Genomic DNA, 23,483 nt, shown 5'->3' on the forward strand with positions numbered 1-23,483 from the left:
ATTTATCAAATTTAAAATCATCATTACTTATTAATGTTTCCCTTATGTAAATATTAATATCAGTGTAACTGTAAGAACCATTTGTAAATATAATATCTTTCCAATCCTTACCATTATTATAACGAATTCTTTTATTATCATATTCATGACTAATATTATGCCAAGAATAAGTCATAGTGTTGATACTATCCAAACCAACAACATAAGTTTTATTTTTATCTAAAATTAAAGAACGACCAAATCTGATTGTAAAATCACTTGGAGTATTTTTATTATCATCTTTAACTGTTTCAGAACTTAATACTATTTTTGTTCCATTTATATATTCAAGAAAATATTTTTTATATAACATTTCATGTTGATTTGGTAATAATTTATCCATTTTTAATAATTGATCTACTACCCTAATACCCTCATTTTTTAGTTCTTCATTATTATTTCCAGCATCAATCGAACCACAAATTAACTCCAAATCATTAACCAATTCTTCTGGATCACACGGACAAACGTCATAACCCTGTCCCCTAATTACTTTTTTAAATTTCATGGATCTTTTATTGATAGGTAATCCTGATTTTTCTGTTAATTCTTTAAATATTTTTCTAGAGCGAATTGAATGTTTTTTGTTATTGTTATATCTTTTATTAATCAAATCAATCAAATCATTATCTACTTTAGTGTTAATTACTTCTTTTCCAGTTATTCTATCCTTAGCAATTATTTTGTTTTGACCATAAAGTTTATTTAAGTTAATAATTAAATTACCATATTGACCATTTGGTAAAACTTTATATGGATTGTGATGTTTTATTCCTTGTCAATATGTAGAAGACATACCAAGAATATGATTTAACCGGTCTTTGTACTTTAAACATTCGTCTCGTTCATGTGTTAAATCTTTTGCTTCTTCTTGCTTAATTAAATCTTTTGATCCAGATTTGCTTGCTATTGGACCATTAAATTTTTGGATATCCTCAGTAACACCATCTATTGTATTTTTAAGTATGTCTTTATTCATTTTATTAGGATCAGATTCATCTGCAGTAAAAAAGTCAAACATTTCAGACGGTTTGTAATATTCATATTCTTCTAAAACATTATCATCCAGAAAAGCATCTAAATCTACTGTAGGTATTTTTTTTTCTTTTGGTCTTGCTCCCAATTCTTCTGATTTTTCAGTTGTATCATCAGTTGTTTCAGTTATTCCCATCTTTTTTCTTCCATAATCTTCTAATCTCTTAAGTTCATCTTGAGGAACCCATCCAGCAGGTTCATCTCCCCAATCTATTGATGTATAGGAAGTTGGTTTTAAAGCTTGTTCTTTTCTTGTTTGATTTTCATAATCTTTCAATATCTCTTCAATATTTTCAACATGTTAGAGTGGGTAATGGTGGTAATAACGTTTTTCTTGAAATAACTGTGGTTAACCCTGATATGTTTGTATGTCTTTCATTTCATCACCTAATAACGCTAATTGCTCTTTAATTCCAGGTAATACTTTTAACTGACTTGATAATTTTTCTTTTTGACTTTCTATTCCTTCAGTAATTGGTTTATAAGTTTCATTATACATTTCTTGACTAGTAGCTTTTCTTATTTTTTTCTTCTTATTTCTTCTCTTTTAGTTTTTACTTTTTGTTCAACTAGGTTGTTTAGTTCTCTTATTTCTTTAAGTTTTGCTAACATTTATATAATAATGTAAGACAATGTAAGATAATGTAATATTATTATATAATGGAAATTCCAAATTATGATACAAAAAGTAATGTCAAGCACAATAACTTTAAACAAATTAAACAATATCCTTTTATGCCATATTCATGTTTTAGAATGTTAATATGTGGATCTTCTGGATCTGGAAAAACAAATACATTAATGCGTATGATACGAGAACATCTTATATATTATGATAAATTATACCTTTATGCCAAAAACCTAGAACAATCTAAATATCAGGATTTAATGAAGCTCTTAAATGGAATTGCAGAAAAAAATAAAATAGATCCAAATGAATTACTTGAATATTCAGCTGATCCCAGCCCAATTGAACCTTGTGAGAATCTTGAATCAGAAACACAAAAGTAGTAATATTTGATGATTTTGTATGTGAATATAAAAAGGTTCAGAATGAAATAACAAAATACTTTATTCAAGGACGTCACAAAAACTGTTGTGTTATTTATTTAAGTCAGTCTTACTATAAAACACCAAAAGATATTCGAATTAACTATTCACATTATATTTTAAAAGTCCAAGTAAACGAGAAAAAGATATGATTTGTAATGAACAAAATATTAACCCTAACTCTTTTGCTAATGCAAGAAATCAAAAATATGATTTCTTATATATCGACAAACTAAGGAAGTTTTTAAGAAAAAACCTTAATGGTAATATATAGATGGGAGTTTTTAATGATGTAAAACAAATTAATCAACCTGACAGTATAAGTAAAGTTAAATTTGATATTGATTTAAGTGATTATGCTACTAAAAAATAATTTAAAAAACTAAAAAAGGAATCGGAATCGTATCTTCACAGGAATAAGGAACTTGATAACACAATGAACAGAGCACTGGATATGGGAGGTAATAACCTTATCAACCTAGGAGATCCAGATAAACCACACGATGCAGTTTCAAGACGGTTTATGTTTAAAAAAGTTCAGGATGTAATAGATGATTATAATCTTGAAGATATCAAAAGTATAAAACAGACGCTAGAAACAGATGTAAAGAATATTGAAGAATTAACAAAGGATTTTAAAAAGAATTCATTATTAATAGTTCAATTACAAGATAAAATTGAAAAAGAAATGAAAGCTATGGTTGATTCTATTAAAGAACTTGAAGAGAAATCTGATTTGACAGACGAAAACATAAAGAAGTATTTCGAGTCAATTTAAACATTTTATTCATTCAAATTCAAGAATTTAAAGATAGTATGATTAAACATGAAGAACTAAAAGAGAAGATTATTGAAGCCGAGAAAAAAAGTTACAAAATATGTATCAGTTTGAAATCAGAACAGAAATAAATAAACTAAGCACTGAAACTGAAAAAAAAAAAACACCAAGATTTACTCGATACATTTTCAAATAAATTTGCAGAATATAAATCTGAACTGGAAAAGGCAGCTTCGCAAAATGGTGATGACCATGACACTACATTAAATTACCTTAAAAAAGAGCTCAATTCTAAAATAAAAAAGCTTTAAGAAACAACTTCGAATTTGGATTAGTACTGTTGACACACGTCATGATTAAAAGTATGCAGACTTAAGTAAACTTACAAAAATATTACAAGAAGATATAACACAGCTTAATGCTAAAGTTGAAGAACATAAAAATGAACTGGACTTTGTAGTTGAAAAATCAGTTAAACAAGGAGAAGCAATTACTGTTAATGCTAAAGCAATTAATATAATTAATGATCAGCTAGAAAATTTTAAGAAACAACTCCGGATCTTGATTAGTACTGTTGACACACGTCATAATTTAAAGTATGCGGAATTAAGCACACTTACAGAAATATTACAAAAACATATCAACGAATTTAATGATAAAATTAAAAAAATAATAAATGATCTGGACTCTGTAGTTGAAATATCAGCTAAACAAGGAGAATCAATTACTGCTAATACCCAAGTAATTTCTACTAATGCCGAAGAAATTACAAAAGTTAAAAATGTTTTCTTAAAACAAGAAACACAGTTAGCTAGAACAAAAGGTGTTGTTGACAATTTGTCTGCTTCTGAAGTTGCTACAACAAAACGAGTTGATGATTTAGCTGAAGTAATTCTCGAACATGAAAATAAATTTGCAGAATATAAATCTGAACTGGAAAAAGTAAGACGTGAAGTGTTTCTTTTTGAATACAAAAGTAGAGATGATTATAAAATATTAGACACCGGCTTTAAAAGATATACTTACATATCAATAACAATGAAAAAGTATTATGATAACCACGATGTCTGGATATTATCATTATATACTTTGCTAGATGCGGGTTTATACGATGTCGAGAAAGACCTGGTTAGTGCGGGTTATTTTGATTTATTTAATTTGGAGTCTGGAAATATCGTAGATTATAAAGATTTTATAAACATAAACCAAGAATATAAACTAGCTATACCGGATGTACCTTTAAAAAATGTGTTTTCAGTAAAAAAAGCTGGAATTTATATAATAGATACTAGGTTTTATTGAAAATCAAGGGAAAATGAGAGAGGGTGTGTATCCCCAATATCACATTTGGTTTTTAGGTGGTGGCGAGGGGGTTTTATTGGTGAATTTCCCTCTGGGAGTGTAGATATAACATCCGTGGAGGATATTGACATCAATAACCTCAGTGACTTCATTGACCTTGATAAAGTACGTATGTTTGGTAACAATTCGTCAGTATCTGTGTATGAGAAAAAAATCAAAATTTATTTAACAGAAAATACAATGTTTGACATTAATCCTTATGCTGATTTTGAACCATCACGTGAAGGTGTAGGATTTTATCTTTTGCCAGGTAGTTATGTCAAATTCTATACATTGGAGGAATATATAAATTATAAAGAAAGTAAACTTTTGAATTAAAACATTATTTAAAGTTTTAATTAATATGATGGGAATATTCAATAATATAAACGAAAAAGTAAGTAAAATAGAAAGACAAATAATAAGAAAAAAATTTCCATTGTTCTTAACATGTTATACCGAAGATACTGATAGTGGATTATTTCAATGGAAAACTGTAAATGCTAGTCCTGGTTTAGTTCAAAATGGCAATAATGTAACAATTAGTTTTAATTGTATTTTTATTATTCTTGTTGATGCAATTATATTAGATAAAGGAGAAGCTAAATTACAACTAAAAATCAAAGAAAATATAATTCTTCAAAGTTACGATGTAATAAATAACAGAAAAAATGAATCTATTTCTATTAATTATGCTAATAAATTTAAAATGAATGATATTATTTCTATTACTGGTTTAAATGTGAAAAATATTCAATTAACAATTTATGGTTCTTTAATTTAAGAATAAGGTAATGTATCAATACCACTATCAAGAATATATCTTTTATCGTCATAACATGATAAAGATGTTTCATTTATAACATAGCTGGAAATATTATGCTTATCAGAACGAATAACTTTAAAGGTGTGATTACTTCGTGTTGAATTAAACAAAGTATCTTTATAATTTTTATGAACTATTGTTTTCTTTACAAGATGTTTTTTAATTCCTTTACATGTTTTAACATTAACTTCGTTTTCTAATAAATATGAATACATTTTACTACGTAATCCAACAAATTCAACGATTGGAATACCGGCAGCTTCATCTTTAAATTTTCCAATTACATTTTATTATTGTCGAAATAAAATTTTGAATTACTAACGTAATCACTATAATCAAATAAATCTTTGTCCTTATAAAAATCCTCATATGCATCGTCAGTATTTATTTCATAACATAATGAATCAGTGTCAGTGAATAAAAGACTTTCTGAGCTTCCATACTTTTCCTTAATGTAATTATAATGAAAATCATACATTAAATATTCTGATAAATCTAGAATGCACATTCCAACATAACAAGGTCTGTTTAATAACAAGCTTTCTTTTATTCTATGAATACCAAATAAATTCTTGTTAAACATCGTTGAACTAACAAATGAAGGTTTTGCTATATACTTCAATAAAATATTTTCATCATGTGTCAGCTTAATATTAACCCTCTTGCGTAAATTCTCCATCGTCTTACCGAATACAGAGTTGTTCATCAACTTAAAAAAGTCCTTTTCAAATGAATTTTTGCTTTAGATCTTTTTTGAGTATTAAAATCAATATACGTTTTTAACCAAGGACTTTCGTCAAAAGTTAATATTCTATGTATTTTTGTTACTTTTAACCCTAATTGTGTATATAGTTCAAGATTTTTAAAATGAACAACATAATTTTGTTTTTTTCATTAAAGTTGGAACTAATTTTTTACATTACTTTTTCCTATTTCAAATTCTTTTTTAATATTTTTACTATAATTTGAAAGCCATTCGTCTGGTATTTTAATTTTTTCAAGAGCCAAAGGATAATCATTATGTACAGTATGTAATTCTTTTGGATATTCAAGATCACATTCAACTATAAAGTTAGTTTTACCTTTTTGCAATTAATTTTTAGAATTGTTTTTCGGATATGAATTTAAAGTTTCCAGAGGAAAAAGGTCGACACATGGCCCAACCGTAAAGGTTATTGGCGTCGAGGTACATAATGTATTTGCTGTTAAGTTTAGGATCATAATCTTTCATATATTTATTGTTTGCTTTACTGTATCTGTTTGAAATAGAACTTATTCCTCCTCTCAGTCCCTTTTCAATAAAAAGATACATATCAATATCAGTTATTAAATCTAACTGAATTCCAGTTATTTTTAACATTGCATCCCAAGCTAAACCAGGACTACTAAAATAATGACAAGGGTCTAATTTATAGTACTCTAAACACAACCGTCTAAAATTTTCGAATACATCAGCTAAAAGTAATACGTCAGTTTTTAAATATAGATCATGATATTCTCCCATTGTTTCAATGTTAAATTTATTCCAAACATTTTTAGCATGTTCATATTCTTCATTAGATATGTGTGTTTCATTTAAAATTGATTAAAACTCTTCTTTAGGAGGTCATTTTGTTTCTTTGAATTTTTTAAAAGAATCCATGTAATCATATGGATAAACACCTTTTGTTTTAAATAATTCTGTATTTTTAGGAAATTCTTCCAGAAGATATTTAAATTCTGGGATATTTTTTGATAAATTATCCAATGATTGAGACATAAATTGGAATGAATCAATTAAAATTAAATCACTTACCATAAATGCCATGTATCTTTCCATATTGTTTGGAATAACATTAATTTATTTTTTGAACTTACCTATTTGTTGCATAATAAAGTGGGAATCATAACCTCTTAAATTATGGAAAAATAACGGGAATTTTATGAGTTAGTCTAAAATTAATATTACATTCTGAGTGAGCACTTCCTCTGAATTTTCCTGTTATATGACAGTGATCACGGACCTTTGGTCCTTTCGGAAAACTTTGTTTTCCATCACGTACTTTGTTTGAATCATTTATATATTCTTTTCCACCAATGTGGCAAGATTTCTGCTTTTTAAATTCAATTTCATCTTTTTTAGACATTCTTAAATCTTTGTTAAAATTATCTCTAAATATTTCCTTACAATACTCTTCTTCCTCAAGCATTTTTTTAATAAACTTATAAACTGCATCGGGTCCTCTGTAAACCTGTGTTGGTTAAGTATTTTTGTAGTCATAGCAACAAACAACTTTATAACCATAGCCGCAGTCTATATGATTTTGGTATGGTTCAGTAAATGAAGATTTAGATGATGGCAAAGCAGTTGATATTTCTTTAGTTACTGATTCAAAATCAGCATAGATAACAAAGGGTACTTCTAATTGTTTGTGGTAGTTTTTAAATTCTACTTTACTACCTTCTGGTGGCATTTTAACACCCTGAACACCATTGATAGCTAAACAATTTTCAACATGTTCTTTTAATATTCTTTCTCGGGTAAAGTGTTGCAGGCAAGATCTACAAAAATGTTTCTTGTTTGTATTTTTTGTTTTGTTATTCATTAATCTATTAAAGTCTTTTATCCAAACATAATGTGATTTTTTATGTGAGCTTTCAGCTCCCAGGGACTCGCGTCCATCATTATTAATTAGCAACATGTCACATCTTTCAGAATAATGATATTTTGATATGTACAATGGATAAACGCCTGAAGGTTCTTCATATCCAAATATATTAAATGAAATGTCATTTAAAACTTCTGTTTTAGGTATTTGATTTAATGTAACAGGAAATTTTATTCCTTTATAATTAAGATCGTTTATGTTTATTTTATATTTTGAAACTCTATAAGGGTTTTGTGTTACAGGAAATTTATAAGCTAAATGACACCATCTAAAACATTTAAATCCTTTCATTGAAATCTGTAATTTCTTTGGTAATTCTAAATAACTTGAAGCAGCCAACTGACTATACGTATATCTATTTATATAATGAGCATCAACTGACTCTATTCTCCAGCCGCTTCCTTCTGAAATCCAATTACCAATTCTATTTATTATTTCATTAAAAGTTTGACGTAAAGTGTTTTTATTTCGTTTGTATTAATAATTTCTAAAGCTTTTGATTGAAAATAAGCTGGTTTATATATTGTATCTGTTGCACTCATTTTTACAAAAGTTATTTTTAAAACAACGTTTATTTTTATACCTTTTAAAGCTTTAAGTTCAGCTTTAAGTATTTCATAAGAGTCATTTATAGTTAAATATAGTTGATTTTTTTTGGATCTTGTCTATATTCAACTTTAATTTCAAATTTCTTAATATATTGATTTTTTGATCTCGCAATTTCCATCTATATATTTTATTTAGAAAAAAAAATTCGTTAAGCAAAATAAGGGTTAAAAAATAATAAAATAAATAAAGTTTAAGAAGAAATAAAATATTTAATTTTATATCTTTTTCCATTTGTTTTTGATATTCCACTTTTTACTCTGTTTTTCCCTTCACAGCACATTTTTATTAACCCTGAATAAATATCAAGGTCTTTAAATGCTGCGTAAGTGTTTTTATATATTTTTTCTTCATTAGTGTCACAATCGGTTGTAATAACTCTTTTAGGGTTGTTTCGATGATTATTTGGTCTGGGACAATCACATAATTCTTCGACATTTTCTTCCTCTAACATTAAACAACCACAGTCCCATTCAAATAAATTCCTTTCTAATAGATAAGGATCTATAACATTTTGCAATTTAACAATGACATGATTTTTATATTCATCGCTAACTATTTGATTTTACCGATTTTTCATAGCGTTTCTTCTTTTAAGAACTTTTTTATATGAATTATTGTCTGGATTCATTATTTCTCATAAAGTGCTAGATAATTTTGACATAATCATTCTATCTATCTTTCTATTAACCATCTATATAATAATATGCTTATAGAAAAAAATCTCTAAAACGCACGTAAAGAAATTATATTGATTTGAGAAATTTGTTTATATTATCTATATCTTTTGAATAAGATTTTAAAGTTATTTTTTCTAAATTGTTATCAAATGTTAAAATTTTAATACCTTCTTGAGACATTCTGTTTAGCCATTCTTCGTGTAATTTGTGTAGTTTTTCTAAATAATCTAAACCAACTCTGTTTTCTTCAGTTCTGTTTCTTTTTTGAAGTCTTTGAAAACATATTTTAGGATCGGTTTTAACATAAATAAAAGCATCAATTGGGTTTTTTTCATGTATTTTAATAACATGATCAATTAAGAAAAGATTGTATACTGCCTACTCGGGGTCATTTGTAAAATCGTTGTCGTGATATTGTTTTGTAAAAACGTTGTTGTTAGTTAAATAACATCGTTCAAGAAAAGAAGCACCATCAAATTTTTTAGCAGAATTCAACATTTTTATGTGGCTGTTTAAAGTTGCTAATTGAAAAGGAAATAAATATTTTAGAGGTTCTTGAGCAGCAAGTTCAAAAAGGTTATATGAATTTCCGGGTCCATAACATTTTGCCATTCATGAATTGGTTTTGGAATTATATTAAAATTAGGATTATATTCTTTAATAATATCAAAAATCGTACTTTTTCCTGATGCAATATTACTTTCAACTGATATAATTTTTCTCAATTATATAAAATACTTATAGCAAATCTTTAATTAAAGTTAAAGTTAATATAACTCTTCTTCTTTTTTACTTTTATATCCGTTAAGTTTAAATTCTTTCATATATGTTTCAAAGGGCATTAAATTTTTTTTTTCTGCATTTCTAACAGTATTGTAAAAATAACATTTTTCTCTTCTTCTTTTCTAGGATCATTAGGGTTATGAACAGCTAAAGCTGCAATCCGTGCTTTTGTTATTTGTTGTTTTATTTTGTGATGATGTGTTTTTAAAATAAATTTCTTGTCGTCAAGTTTTAGTCTATTAATAAATATGGTAAATACTGATGGAACAACACCAACAGCTGCTACAAATATAGGAATAGCTGGAACAAGTGCTAATGCAGCTGAACAACCAAAGATATTTTTTGTAATATATAACCCAGTACTTACTCTCCCACAAAATTTATAACTTTTTCTGTAAGCAGCAGCTAGTTTAGTTAGGTGAATAATTAATTGATCTATTGTTTCTATTCCATTATTAGAAATTAAATTTTTATTACTCATTTATATAATATATTTTCAATTAAAATTTCTTCCAATTCATTAAATGGTACCCAACTATTAAATTTTCCATTGTAACCTTTCCATTTTACTAAAGCTTGTTTTTTCTTATAGTCTCGTCTAATAACTTTTTCTATTCTAAAAACTTCTTGCGTAGTAGGTAAAAGTTCTTGTTCGTAAAATGAACCTTGAACTGTTTCATTATTTAAATCTTTAATAGAGTATGTTCTTGGATTTGTATTATTAATTTTATAAATTATAAATATTTCCTCTGTCCAGTTTGGTGTAGATCCTTTTTCAAAATGTCTTTTAAGTTTGCTTAAACGAACTCGATCACCAATTTTAAATTTTGCTTTACTCATAGGTACCTTTAAATTACTATATAAGTTAAAGTAAACAGTACCTTTATTTAAGTTTTAACTGGCTTCAGTCGGTGTCATTTTTATATTAGAATGTTTTGTTTTGTTATATTTATCAACCATTTCCTGCAAATTATCTAAATAAGTATAAGTATTATTTGCTGTAAAATATTTCCATATTATTCTTTTTAAACTTCTATTAAGTCTTTCGATTACTACAGCCTTGCATCCATTAAATGTATGGTACATGCTAATTATATATTTATTCAAAAATGATTCAAACTTTTTATCATAAAATTCTTTTCCTTCATCTACCCATAAATTTTGTGGATTCCTTGCAGTCTTCGGGAACTTTCGTCCCTGAATTCTACCTTTTAAAATTATTTTTCAAATGCTTCAGTAACAGATTCTCCAGTTGTATTCTTTAATGGAATAACCCAAGCATATTTACTGAATATATCAATAACGGTAAACAAGTACTTTACTTCTTTATTATATTTTGAAAAAGCTTGCATATCAACTAAATCGGCAGACCAAGTATCTTCAATATCATTGACAATCACTCTTCGTTTCCTAAATTTTCTTTTAATTGGTTTGTGTAATTCTTCTGCTAATTCATCACTCTTGTGGTACCTTGGTACAGTTATTTCGGGGGTTTACTCTACCCCCTTTTCCCGTTTTTTGATTTTTGTCCCAGCCCAAGTTTGTATTTCATTTTAATTATAGGTTCACAACTAAATGTTTTGCAATCTTTTCCCCAAATGTTTTTGATTTAGTGTTATTTAAGTCGGAAAGCATTTGCTTATCGCATTTTTGTTTACTTACTTCTGAACTATAACAGATATCATGGTCCCTACATGCTGCATCTAGTTCATTTATGGGTTGTCCATTATGTAAAGCGTTTCCAGGCCCACAATAGCGGAAGCCGCCTGGTAAAAGCAGATCGTTCTTAGGTAATAAAGGTAACATTGCTTTATGAATATCAATTGCACCTCCAGAGCGTTTAACAAATTGTGTTTTTATATTACCGCAGGATGCACATTGAGCTTTTAACATAAGTCTACCATTTTTTGTTGTAACATACTGAGGATTGATACTATCAATAAATTTCCTTTTTTTTACCCAATATATTTGTTTTTGATTCATTTATATTATATGTATTTAAAATTATTAAAGAAAACCCCCACTTTTACCAAAAAACAAAAGAAAAAATCCTCCTGGTCCTGGAATCGAACCCCTGACCGTGGCGGTAATAAAAACTATTTCGTCCCATCTAACCGATTGAGCTATGAACGCTTGTGTATAAACGTGTGTAAATATCGATATTTATAATTAAACGGTTTACCTCTAGCATACTTGGAATATTAAAGATAAATTAATCTTATGAAGTTATGAAAACTGTCCGACTGAAGTACGGATCTGTGTGACTGATAACTTTGATCACGTTATTGTTCATACATTTCACTACTTCAGGTGAACCTTCCGTGCATTTCGAGACTGTGGAAGGTCCGCCAAATGGGGTAGGGAACATTTCTCGCTAGTGAAAATTTTTGTACTAAAGGAGGTATTCCCAGGTATATTTGCTTGTCCAAGCTTTTAATGCTTTCAACACTGGCAATAATGATATTGATTTCTCTCTAGTGAGAAATGATTGACAGCTAGTATCGATTGTCACTCCGCATGATAAACTCTCTTTTTGTCTGACCAATATTTACTACGCTTTATGCATGAATAAACGTAGTAAAAATCTAATGCGTTGTGTTTTATCAATAAGGGCACTTCTATTGAAAATTGTTTCTTAGTGTTTTAAATGAAATATATTTTATATAAAATATGTTTTTACAATGGATTTAAACTTTTGGGGGTTTTTAATTGTGTGGGTAGACGGTGTTTCAACCCACTTACGTTCATAAAACAAGATGTTTTTTGAATTGCTTGGTATTGATTTTTAGAAGAGGTTGAGGGGACGGGTGAGGCCAGATTGACCCTTCAACCTTACATCCATCAAAGATTTACAGGGTACAAATACGCTGAGTTAGTATTTTATTGGTTTTGGATTTTTTAAATTTGAATTGGTCAGTGTTGGATTTTTTAAATGAAGGTGGCTAATTAAAATTGAAAAAAGTGTTGCCGCACAAACAATTACTATACTACTAGTATATTAGCAAGTTTGCAATAGCACATGCGTAATCAGGTTTCGGGTAAATACTTGAACAGTTCCAAGCCATTTAGTGATGTAAATACAAATGATATGTTATTACTTAACATATTAACAAGTCTTTAATGATGATTAATATAAGCCAGATGCCAGACATATCTATCTAACCTGTAGCATATGTAAAAGTATCATATGGCTAAGCTGAAATTAGAAATAGAAATGAATATATCACCAATCTTTGTTTCCTGAAGGGTACTCCCTACAAAATGGCTACATTATAGTTTTAAATTTTGCTCGTTTGCATTACACATATAAAATGTACAAGTACTTCGCATTTTCTCAATATATCTATTAACATTGTTTACATGCGTATCTGTATTATAATATTTTTACTTCTTTGTGAACGGAATCAGACTGATTTAGAGGCTTTTATTGCGGTTGTTAAATATACCATGAGATGAGTAACATCGACAGTGTCGGTAGCATGGTTAACTTTAGTCTCTTAAATAGCCCATCCTATTCTGATGACTTAACCGTACAGCATGGTGAAAGGTGGTAAATGTAACCCTAGATTAATCTTGTGAACAGTTAACTTCTGAGAAACCCTGACAGTTGTAAGGCAATTAACTATCATACAAAATTTCATGTGGTCATTAACAAAAAATAAGGGTCATTTAAGAGAGGGAGGAATATATTCTAGAGAAGATTATGATTCTGAGCGTTTTTATGATTCAGCATTTGAAAAATTTGAAAATGTAAAACATGTATAAATGTTTAGAAGTAACCTAAAATCGGGATATCTTTTTATGACATTTAGTTTTAGATTTAAGTCCCACACCAAAACAAAATGTATTTTATATAAGGAGTTGAAATAAAAAGTAAAGGGAAGTCAATGTTTGTATTCTATTGAAGAAACAAAATGAATATTTCTAAAGACGACGACAGTGAACCTTAACGTAGAACTTATTCGAACAAGTTTTGTATCACGGATTTCTGAGAACGGAGTTGCGGAATTCAAAATGACAATAAAATTTCACAGAATTCATACTTCTGTTCATTATTAAACATATTATTGACGAAATATGCTATTAGGTCTCAAAATAAGTGACTCCAATTGAAAGGATTATTTAAATAGCAATTAAACCTGATTTCCGTCTACAGATCGACAGATTGGTGACTAAGAAATACTGGAAATGATTTTGACATTTTCCTTTACCGAGTGCATTTCGGTTTCCAAAGATTCCTAAAGTTGGTGAAAGTTCATACAGAAAGGAATTTTCTTACTGATATTATTACCAGCTGCTGTTGAAATCTTTGAATTTTCAACATGTATTTACAATTTCAATGATCTGGATGTTAGACAGAATAATACCGAACGAAGTTATGTTGCTTTTTTCTTGAGTAAACGTTTTACATTAGGACAGTCGCTACGGCCCCAATCAATGTCTCAGGAAACAACGCATTCAATGTATCCACAACAGGACAAATCTTAATCTTAATCTGCTTCCAAAGATTAACATCCGCTTCACTGTTCTTACTCGTCAAAATCCGTATGTAGATATTAAGTGACGAAGGTACTGGTATGGCGTCTTCAATATATCATAAACTGAAAGCAGTGTTTCCTAGGGTTATGACACATTGTCAAAAAGACAACTTGCACAGAAATAGACTGCATACCTTCGAACTTGTTTTGGATTTTTTCAAAAGCATATAGCCACATATATTTGGAGGTCAGGTTTCCCTCTCTTTTACGCCCCTGCCAAATTTCAACCACTTTTTTTTAGCATTTTAAAGCACATTGAGCATATGTCTCGATCATTTGATTTTATTTTGTTATAATATCAACATCAAATTATCAAAGCAATAACAATATATTTTTGTATTATGCAGTCGATTTTGTTTTATAAGTTCATATTTTAAACGTTTTAGACTTTTTAAGTATAGCTTCATTCATTACACATATCCTCAGCTAAAAATGTTTTACATTTAAAAAAAAATCACATTTCCGTGGTCTGATGAGCCAATACAGGCTTAGCGGCTGAGCGCAGGCCATAAATTTGTAGACTGACTGCGGTTCTTAAGATAACACATTATGTCCTAGGATAATAACTGACAATAACGGCAGCAGATTATCACTAAAATATATCAATGGGAATTTGCCTCACAAAGTTGTAAGACACTGGAAGACAGTTCATATGTTCGAAACCATGGCAATAAGTAGAGAAAGAACCTTCTGGAGTTACTACCATTGTAAATGATGAGAAATATTGCAGAAAAAGAAAACATAGGGACGGGAGTCAGTTTACAGTGTCGGGTGACTTACTTCATGATACAAGCAATGAAATAGTTTCTTAAAATGTTTGTCGTTGCCCTCTGCACACACGTTTTTCGTCTAATATGAAACATATACTTATATTTCATTGCAAACTATTGTTAGCTTTCTAAGACTATACCCACAGCATAAATATTAGATTTCAATAACGGTGAAGAATTTACGGAAATATTTTCTAGGTTATGTTCGAGGTGCTCAGTTTACCAAGAGATTCTACGAAAATCTTATCTTGATAGAAAATAGTTATTCCACTATCATAGCATGCAGGCGTCACGATCTGTTCTTTATTTTCAATATTATATTGGAAGAATCTTGTAATCAAAGCAAACTTATAGCCTAGTCTAGTCAAACTCATTCCTTTACAAAAAAACAAAACAACAAAAATACGTGACTATGTTATTATGCTAGTTTCATAAATAATTTTTGAAGAACTGTAGCTATGTATGTTGTTTTTAAATACATGATGTAAGAAATTAATTAAATGATATTCAAAGTGCGGGTGATTCAATTCCTGCAAATACAAATTTGATTCACTTTATGAATCCTAGGTGTGCGTCACCGCGCGCATCAAATTACACAGATTACTCTTAAGAAGTGATTTTGAAAATTTAAACCAAAAAAGGCGTTGATACCTGCAACTGTAAACGTTTTAGATGCTACATAAAATAGAGGCAGGTATATTTGATTACCTTCTTAGATTTTTTATTGATCTAACACAAAAAATGTCTATATAGACTATTCTGCAAATATAGTTTTTAATCTTTCTGAAAGTCTACATTCATAAAAGTCATTAAAAACAGAGATTAGACATTTCTACCGAGTAGTCATAACAACATATAACAAAGTAATTTTCAACAATAGAAACCAGGACTATTAGGCAGCACCAACTGGTAACATACAGGCTAAGATGTATTTTATCTAAAACAAATCATGACAAGGCTATTACAGAACACTGCTTGAAATGATATGTTCCATAAATTAACGACTATATTATATTTTGACGACTCTCTTAAAAGATTATACTAATATTTCCGAATAACACCTTGGAACTTCCATGTCTTGACTTAGACATATTTTGTGCAAAGCAGTGAAGGGCCAACTAGAACCTATTTGATAAAATGGGTACTGCCTTGTAGTTCGTATGCTTCAACTTACATGTCGGTTTACTTTTGGCTTACTTACCTGATATTTCTTAACTAAAGTAAGATGGTGTTTCGTTCTTTGAAAGGTTAGCAGTATCAAAATCATCGATGTGAAGCCGAGCAAATCTGAAGAAGAAGAGAAGACCAGTTGTTTGAAAATAAATCTAACAGCAAAAGAATCAGCCTTCAAGCTTGGCACAAATGCATTTGTAACATACGATATATGATACATTAATTGTATGAAAACAAGATACTTCGATAAAGTCAACAGGATGTGCAATATATTATAATTTAGAAATCGATACTATGAAAACGTTTACGTAAAATGGTGTTAAACATATTTCAAAGTCAGTGAGGCATGTCTGTAGGCAACTTTGATAGTGCAAATATTTTATCAGTCATGGAGCAATTTGAATAAGATTGTTAACCTGTACTCTTAAAGGTTGGAAATAATATTCCTTAATTACAGTTACACTACAACTAACTTACATAGAAAAAAAGACAAGTAAGATGCACAGTAGGGCACCGCTTAAGACTAACAAGCATACAAACGCAACCCTATAAACAGGAAAAAACAATCGATTACCGCCTTTGGGTTCCGGCAGCCAAAAGAAAGGGGAGCTGCGAAATCTAAGTTAAAGTAAAGGGGGAGGGGATGCAAAAAGAAGTGGAAATGTAAGGGGAAAGAAGGGGAATATTTGGGGATTACGGAGGAGGGAAAAGGGCATAAAACAAATAAGAAAACATACGCAACAGACAATACAAGACAGACAGAAATCCTGTTGAAAATAGGAGCACCGCCTTGGAACGGTCATTAACCTATATAAAGGGAATATTCTGACATAGTTTCATGCACTTAAAATTAAAAATGCGTCCCCTTTTGTACAAGGTGTTTCAGTTTTTTAACAGGTGTTCCAGTGTTTGTCCCAGATTCGAAACTTGGCCAAAGATCATCAAGATTAACATTTTGACCAAATATCATGAAGGTATGGTCATAAACGTGGCCTCTAAAGTGTTATCAAGCGTATCCTTAGATTTGACTTGATGATCTTGTATTTTAACCAAAATGACCCATATTCAAATTTGACCTAGAGGACAATCATTGTCATTAAATTCATGGAGATCTAGTGTGAAATGCAGCTACTATTGCGGACAAAATGTTGTTTCTTTGATTTGACCGTATGACCTAATTGTTGACTCCAGATATCCCATATTCAAACTTGATCTAGATTTCATCCAGACAAACATTTTGATCGCATTTTATGAAGACCCGGTGTAAAATGCAGTCCCTGTTACATACACAAGTGTTTTCTTTGATTTGACCTAGTGACCTAGTTTTTCTATTTAAAATTGCCCATATTCAAACAAGACCTAGAAATTTCCAAGCAACCATTCTGACTAAATTTCATGAAGATCGTTTGTAAAATGCAGTCCCTTTTTCACATACAACGTTTTCCTTTGACCATAAGATGATGCCAAATTAACATGTATCAAAGCCCTAGCTACTGTGGTTTAGGACAAGAAGATTTTTAATGTTTTTTTACATTCGGTTGCCATGGCAACCAGAGTTGTGTATGAAATTCATTTCTTTGACTATTTTACAATGAGGGTCATGCAAGGAACATTTCTGTTTTCATCAATTTGGACTGGTGGTTTAGGCTGGGAGGTGTTGATTTATGACGACGGACACCGGACAATTACTGACCACAAACGCTCGCCCTTTAGCACTTCGAGCTCAAGTTAGCTATTAAAGGGAATTCCTATAGTTTTTTATGCGCATCTTTCTGAACAGCCGGCACTTTCTATGGCAAGCTGTAGTGAAGTCAACATTTGTTGAAACTTGTAACAGACAATCTTAAATATGAGGAATCTTGAATGAAATAATATTTTTGATAAGTTTTATCAGTAATCAAATATTGATACTGGTTCATTTTTATTGACAAGTATCATGCTTGACAATTATCTTGCCATTTTTGTGTTTGTGTTTTCACATCGCATTTTAGTACAAAGACAGTGTTGTTCATATAATGTAAGACAATTGACTAAGTACTGATAAGACAATATCTCTTTTCAGATTATTTAGTATTCAATTATAGAAATAATTAAGAATTTTTAAAACTTTTTTTAACTTCTAGCAGATATACATGTAATCAATTTGGTCAGGTTCATGTGTTGTATTCAAGTGGTCTTAACATAAAATTTAGCCTGGTGACCCATACATTTTTAGCCATTTTTATGCTCACAATACATTTATTTATACACAAGAAAAACAGAAAAGAAATCTAGGAAACAGATTTTTCAAAATTTAAAAAAAATATTCTTCACTATGGGTATTTTTCATTGGAAAAAGTTCACAAAAGTGAATATGAAACAAGATATTTTTTTCATTTGTACCCATTATTGTAAGGATATAGTATTACAAATATGCCTATAATATCAAATAAGTATATATTAAAATCTGTAAAAAAGAATAAACCTTATTGTGCTATCTTGATGTATATTTTGGATGATATTTATACAAAAAGCAGAAAGTTATGAAAATGTTGAAAAATCGCTGGCAGTTTTAGCAACAGTGGGTGTGTAAAAGACAATTTTCCACAAAAACAAGCCTGGTGACCCATTGTTTTTAGCACAGATTTTTCTATCATATATGTGAATTTGAAAAAATTCTATGAAAGGAAAAAAACTATAGGAATTCTCTTTAAGAAAAACTAAAAATGCTTTATAAATGTATACCTTATTCCTCAACTCTAAAACAATAATTTATGTTGATGAAGTTCAATTATTCAATGTTTATTTGAAATAATGTCTATGTACCAGTAAATTTTCACGATGGAATATCCTGAAATATTCCGTTGATATATTTCAATTAATATGTAGTAAATAAAGGATATGTGGTTGTGTCACAATATGACCAGAGTATCATTCCACGAGTAGCAATATTATTACTAGATAAACAGCCAGAAGCTGTTACAGGTAGAATCCAATGTTCACGGGTTAAAACTTGATCTTAATGTAAAAGATAAAAAAATATTTAAAATTGATTTAACACAATTGTATTCGTAAAGTCACTTTCCCTTGAAACATATCCACCAGAACATCCTTTTTTTCGGAAATCCACTAGAAAGCCTACAAATAACCACTACTCTGCTCGCGACATGGAGTTTAGATGTACATACTTCCTTGCATAACAAAGATTACACTTTTATATGTTCGAAGCACATATTTCTTAGCAGAATTCTGTCAGAACATTTTTCGTTTAAAACTATATGTATATTAATGATTGTTAAAGTATACTTACAAAGTAGTTTTGCCGGAATCCGACGACCCATGTCTAAGTATTTTTCTTGCGTATACAGATCCTTTCTTTTCTTAAGTATTCAGTATAGTGTGGTCTATCTGGTATGTATTAGCAATTGTGAAATGCAAGCAACGAACTTTTCATACAGTATGATCAAGAAGTAATCTGAGTTTCAAGCATTATCTTATGAACTGTTAAGAAAAACAATGTTCCTATATCTGAAACATTACAATTTAAATGCCAAAACAAAACATATAACATGGTTCCATCACATCTATATAATGCCAATGGTTCACTAAGGCGCATACATTTTACTAGTTACATGTGCTGTAGTAAGAAATAATATTTTTGCATTATGTCACAAATCGTGGTTACATATCGATTATAATGCATTAGATAAAGATTAACATATCCCTTGTATGTCTATAAATATAATAAGAAACATACAGTCATTTTATCACATAGAACTAGTGAGTACACAAAATAACTGACTTTAATTTTAATTCGGTTCAGCACTGCAGATTTAGTTTCTATGCATGGAGTTATAGACCAATCACGGGATCTGATAACCATGAGATACATTTAATAAGGTCAAAAATAACTATAGGAGATAAGTATTAGAGAGGCAATACAGACATTTTTCTCAAAGACTTTGATTACACGTTTAAGAAAATAGTCAGATCATTGTCATTGCGTGTTCTGTATTTAAGATTAATTCAAAATAATCTTGAGAACACATCAAATGTTAGAATAGAAAAAAAATACTAACATACTAGCGGTAGAGTATATATATATATAATTATATATTATATATATATATATATATATATAAAAAAACACTAACACTTATGCATAATAATAAATCAACATCAATATAATATATATTTATTAATTTATTTATTTTTTTATCTATAAGATATACACTAATTCGATTAAACATAATAATATTTTAATGTCATAACAATGAAAATAGAAAACGTCGTGATTAGACGTCATGACAAATATCATATACACATTAATTACAGTTCCAGGATAAATTCCTCCCAAGATTGATATTATATAAATACAATAATAAATAGTTTGAGACAGACAGAAATAGATTTGTGCACGTATAAGATTAAAGGAAAAGTTCTGTGGATGCGACATCTGTTTAATTACGTACCTTTCTAAAAGAAAACGTTTGATAGTGACAACATGTAGTTTAGTTTATTTTTATATGAACAATGATAAAAGGTGCACCAATAACGGTTACGAGAGATTAGGATACTTGAGAAACACTTTAGATAAAGAATGAATGCTTCAATACTTCACATTAACATTAAAACATTCAATGCGGAAAACAAAATGCTAAATTTTGGTTTAAGAACGGTTCTCTGTGAAATTAGAAAATACATGATTTATCGAAACTGCACTAGTTATTATAATAGATATGTATGAAATATTTTACGTCTTATTACTTTTTGAAGTACAAATTCGTGAAGTTAATTCATTTTGTAATACGCCAGACCAAGTTTGACTGCGCCAGAAAAAATCCTGTTTATTTTATCACTAAACTTGAATGATCGATTAAATTTCAAATTTTAGGAGACTTCATTTACATGTTGTAAAATATATTTACGATGTTGATGTATTTCTTTTTGCACAATGTTATGTAACTGAATATGCAGTTTGATGTTTTATTACATTTAAGACACCAAAACATTGATTTGACCGGTTTCGCGTAGCTATAGTCAATGTCACCTTGTCACGTAGTAGTGACAAGGTGAACTTTTGTGACCGCTTGATGTCCTTCGTCAGTTGTCCGTCAACAATTCTTCTTCTTCAGAACCACTGGACAGATTTACACCAAACCTTACACGAATAATCCTTGTGTAGCTCCCTTTCAAAATTGCGAAAAAAAAAATCAAGTTCATGCAGAACTCTAGTTGTCATGACAACCGAAATGAAAAACTGTTAAAATCTTCTTGTCAAAAACTGTTAAAAAATATTTTGTAGAAATAATCTCTAGGTGACCCTCTACAAAAATTGCCTAAGCCATTCTGTTTCGGTAAAAAAAAACATGGCCGCAAGGGGTCGGGGCTTATTTTCCCTGAATGGCTATATTTAAAATTTAAAACATCTTCTTGATGTCCGTCGTCCGTCGTCCATCGTGTGTTAACATTCTTCTTCTTCAAAACTACTGGGCAGATCTACAACAAACTTCACAGGAATGATCCTAGGGTAGCCCCTTATCAAAATTGCCCAAAAAATTGAAATCCATGTAGAACTCTGGTTGCAATGGCAACAGAATGAAAAACTTTAAAAATCTTCTTGTCCAAAACCACAGTAGCTAGGGCTTTGGTATTTAGTATGTGGCATCACGTAAGTTCAAATTATCCCCCTATGGTCAAATATGGCCCCGCCCTCGAAGTAATATGGTTTACCTAGATTTGTATAGGAAAAGCTTTGAAAATATTCTTGTCCAAAACCACAGGGCTTAGGGCTTTGTTACTTTTTATGTAACATCATCTAGTGGTCCTCTACTGAGATTGTTCAAATTATCCCCCAGGCCGGGGTCATATGTAGATTCACAAAATAGACTTGTATTGGAAAAAATCTTCTTGTCTGAAACCAAAAGACCTAGGCCTTTGATGTTTTGTATGTAGCATTGCCTTATGATCCTCTACCAATATTGTCCAAATTATTACCCTGGGGTGAAAAGAGGTCCTTCCTAGGGGGTCAATATTTTTACTTTATAAATCTGGAAGGCCTAGGCTTTCGGTATTTGGTCTGTGGCATTGCCTTGTTGTCCTCTATACGAAGATTATTCAAATTATGTCCCATTATTGAAAAGAGGCCCCACCCAGGGTGTTCCAAGTGTTACATAGACCTGTGTAGGAAAAACAACTTTAAGGCCAAAGACCTCTGATATTTGGTATGTATCATAACCTAGTTGATTTCAAACAAGATTGTTTGAAAAATACCCCTGGGGTGAAAAGAGGCCCTGTCCCGACCTACTTTCTCGTTATTTATGATACAGCCTTGAAATTTGGGAGACATGTACAGTTTTGCACACTGATCTTAAAACGGACTTCCAGTGACCATGAATGTGACTTACTGACCTACTTTCTTAATTATCTAGCATCAGTTTAACATTTGATATTTGTAGCTCATATTACTCAGGTGAGCGATATAGGGTCATAATGACCTTTTTGTTTATTTTACTATGACCTGAATGTGCCTCAACTTGTATGACTAAATTTCAAATGTAAATAAGATGTTTAACTTAATCGCCACATTTTGCAGACGATTGACTTCTTTGTATATAATGTTTTAATGTATCCTCTATCGGAAACGTAGAGCAGTTAACAGAAACGTAGGGTGAGAGCACGAGATGACGTACACGTACATGAATATATCTGAGGTTCAAATATTGTGATATTTTTTTACTTCATTATCAACTTTTCGTCAAGCTTAAAATTGAGACGCAATGAACTTGCAATACTTACATAAAGTCTTAATATCTCTATTTGGAGCTATGCTAACACCAGGATTCCAAATGCAAACTAGTGACTGTTGTCTGTTAAATTACGCCAATAAGGCTTAGTATGAATATCTCAGTATTAATAATGTAACAGCTTTTGTTTAAAAATGTATTAACTCCCGGCTTTGGGCATTAGGAGTGCCGGATCTATCGCTAGGATTGTGAGTTTTTTACAATGCATATATTTTCTCTAGTTGGACTCAATTCTAAACCTTTAAAGTTCCAGTCTGCCAATTATTGTAACTAAATTAAGTTTAAAAGGGTTTCTAGTTTTCAATGAAATAAAAAAAAATTGTCAACAGGCCATCAATGATTTCTTTCGTCATTAAAACCTAAATATTTAGTATGACAGATAATCCTTTCTAGGAATATTTCGATAATACTTTATCTTTTTGTCAATCCGT

General features: G+C 29.8%; 1 protein-coding gene across 1 annotated transcript in view; it reads right to left on the minus strand.

The window, feature by feature from the left end:
- Nucleotides 1-20,176, minus strand: part of LOC123566249 (glycoprotein 3-alpha-L-fucosyltransferase A-like) — a 29,506-nt gene extending 9,330 nt beyond the window's left edge. Inside the window, exons 1-2 of the mRNA XM_045360193.2 lie at nt 19,557-20,176; nt 16,296-16,381 (exon numbers count right to left, since the gene is read on the minus strand). Coding sequence (XP_045216128.1) covers nt 16,296-16,381; nt 19,557-19,587 — 117 coding nt within the window. The 5' untranslated portion in view covers nt 19,588-20,176. The remainder of the gene's footprint in view (nt 1-16,295; nt 16,382-19,556) is intronic.
- Nucleotides 20,177-23,483: the final 3,307 nt, after the last annotated feature.

This window comes from Mercenaria mercenaria, chromosome 8 (genome assembly GCF_021730395.1).
Source record: "Mercenaria mercenaria strain notata chromosome 8, MADL_Memer_1, whole genome shotgun sequence".
In the NCBI taxonomy this organism is placed as follows: domain Eukaryota; kingdom Metazoa; phylum Mollusca; class Bivalvia; order Venerida; family Veneridae; genus Mercenaria; species Mercenaria mercenaria.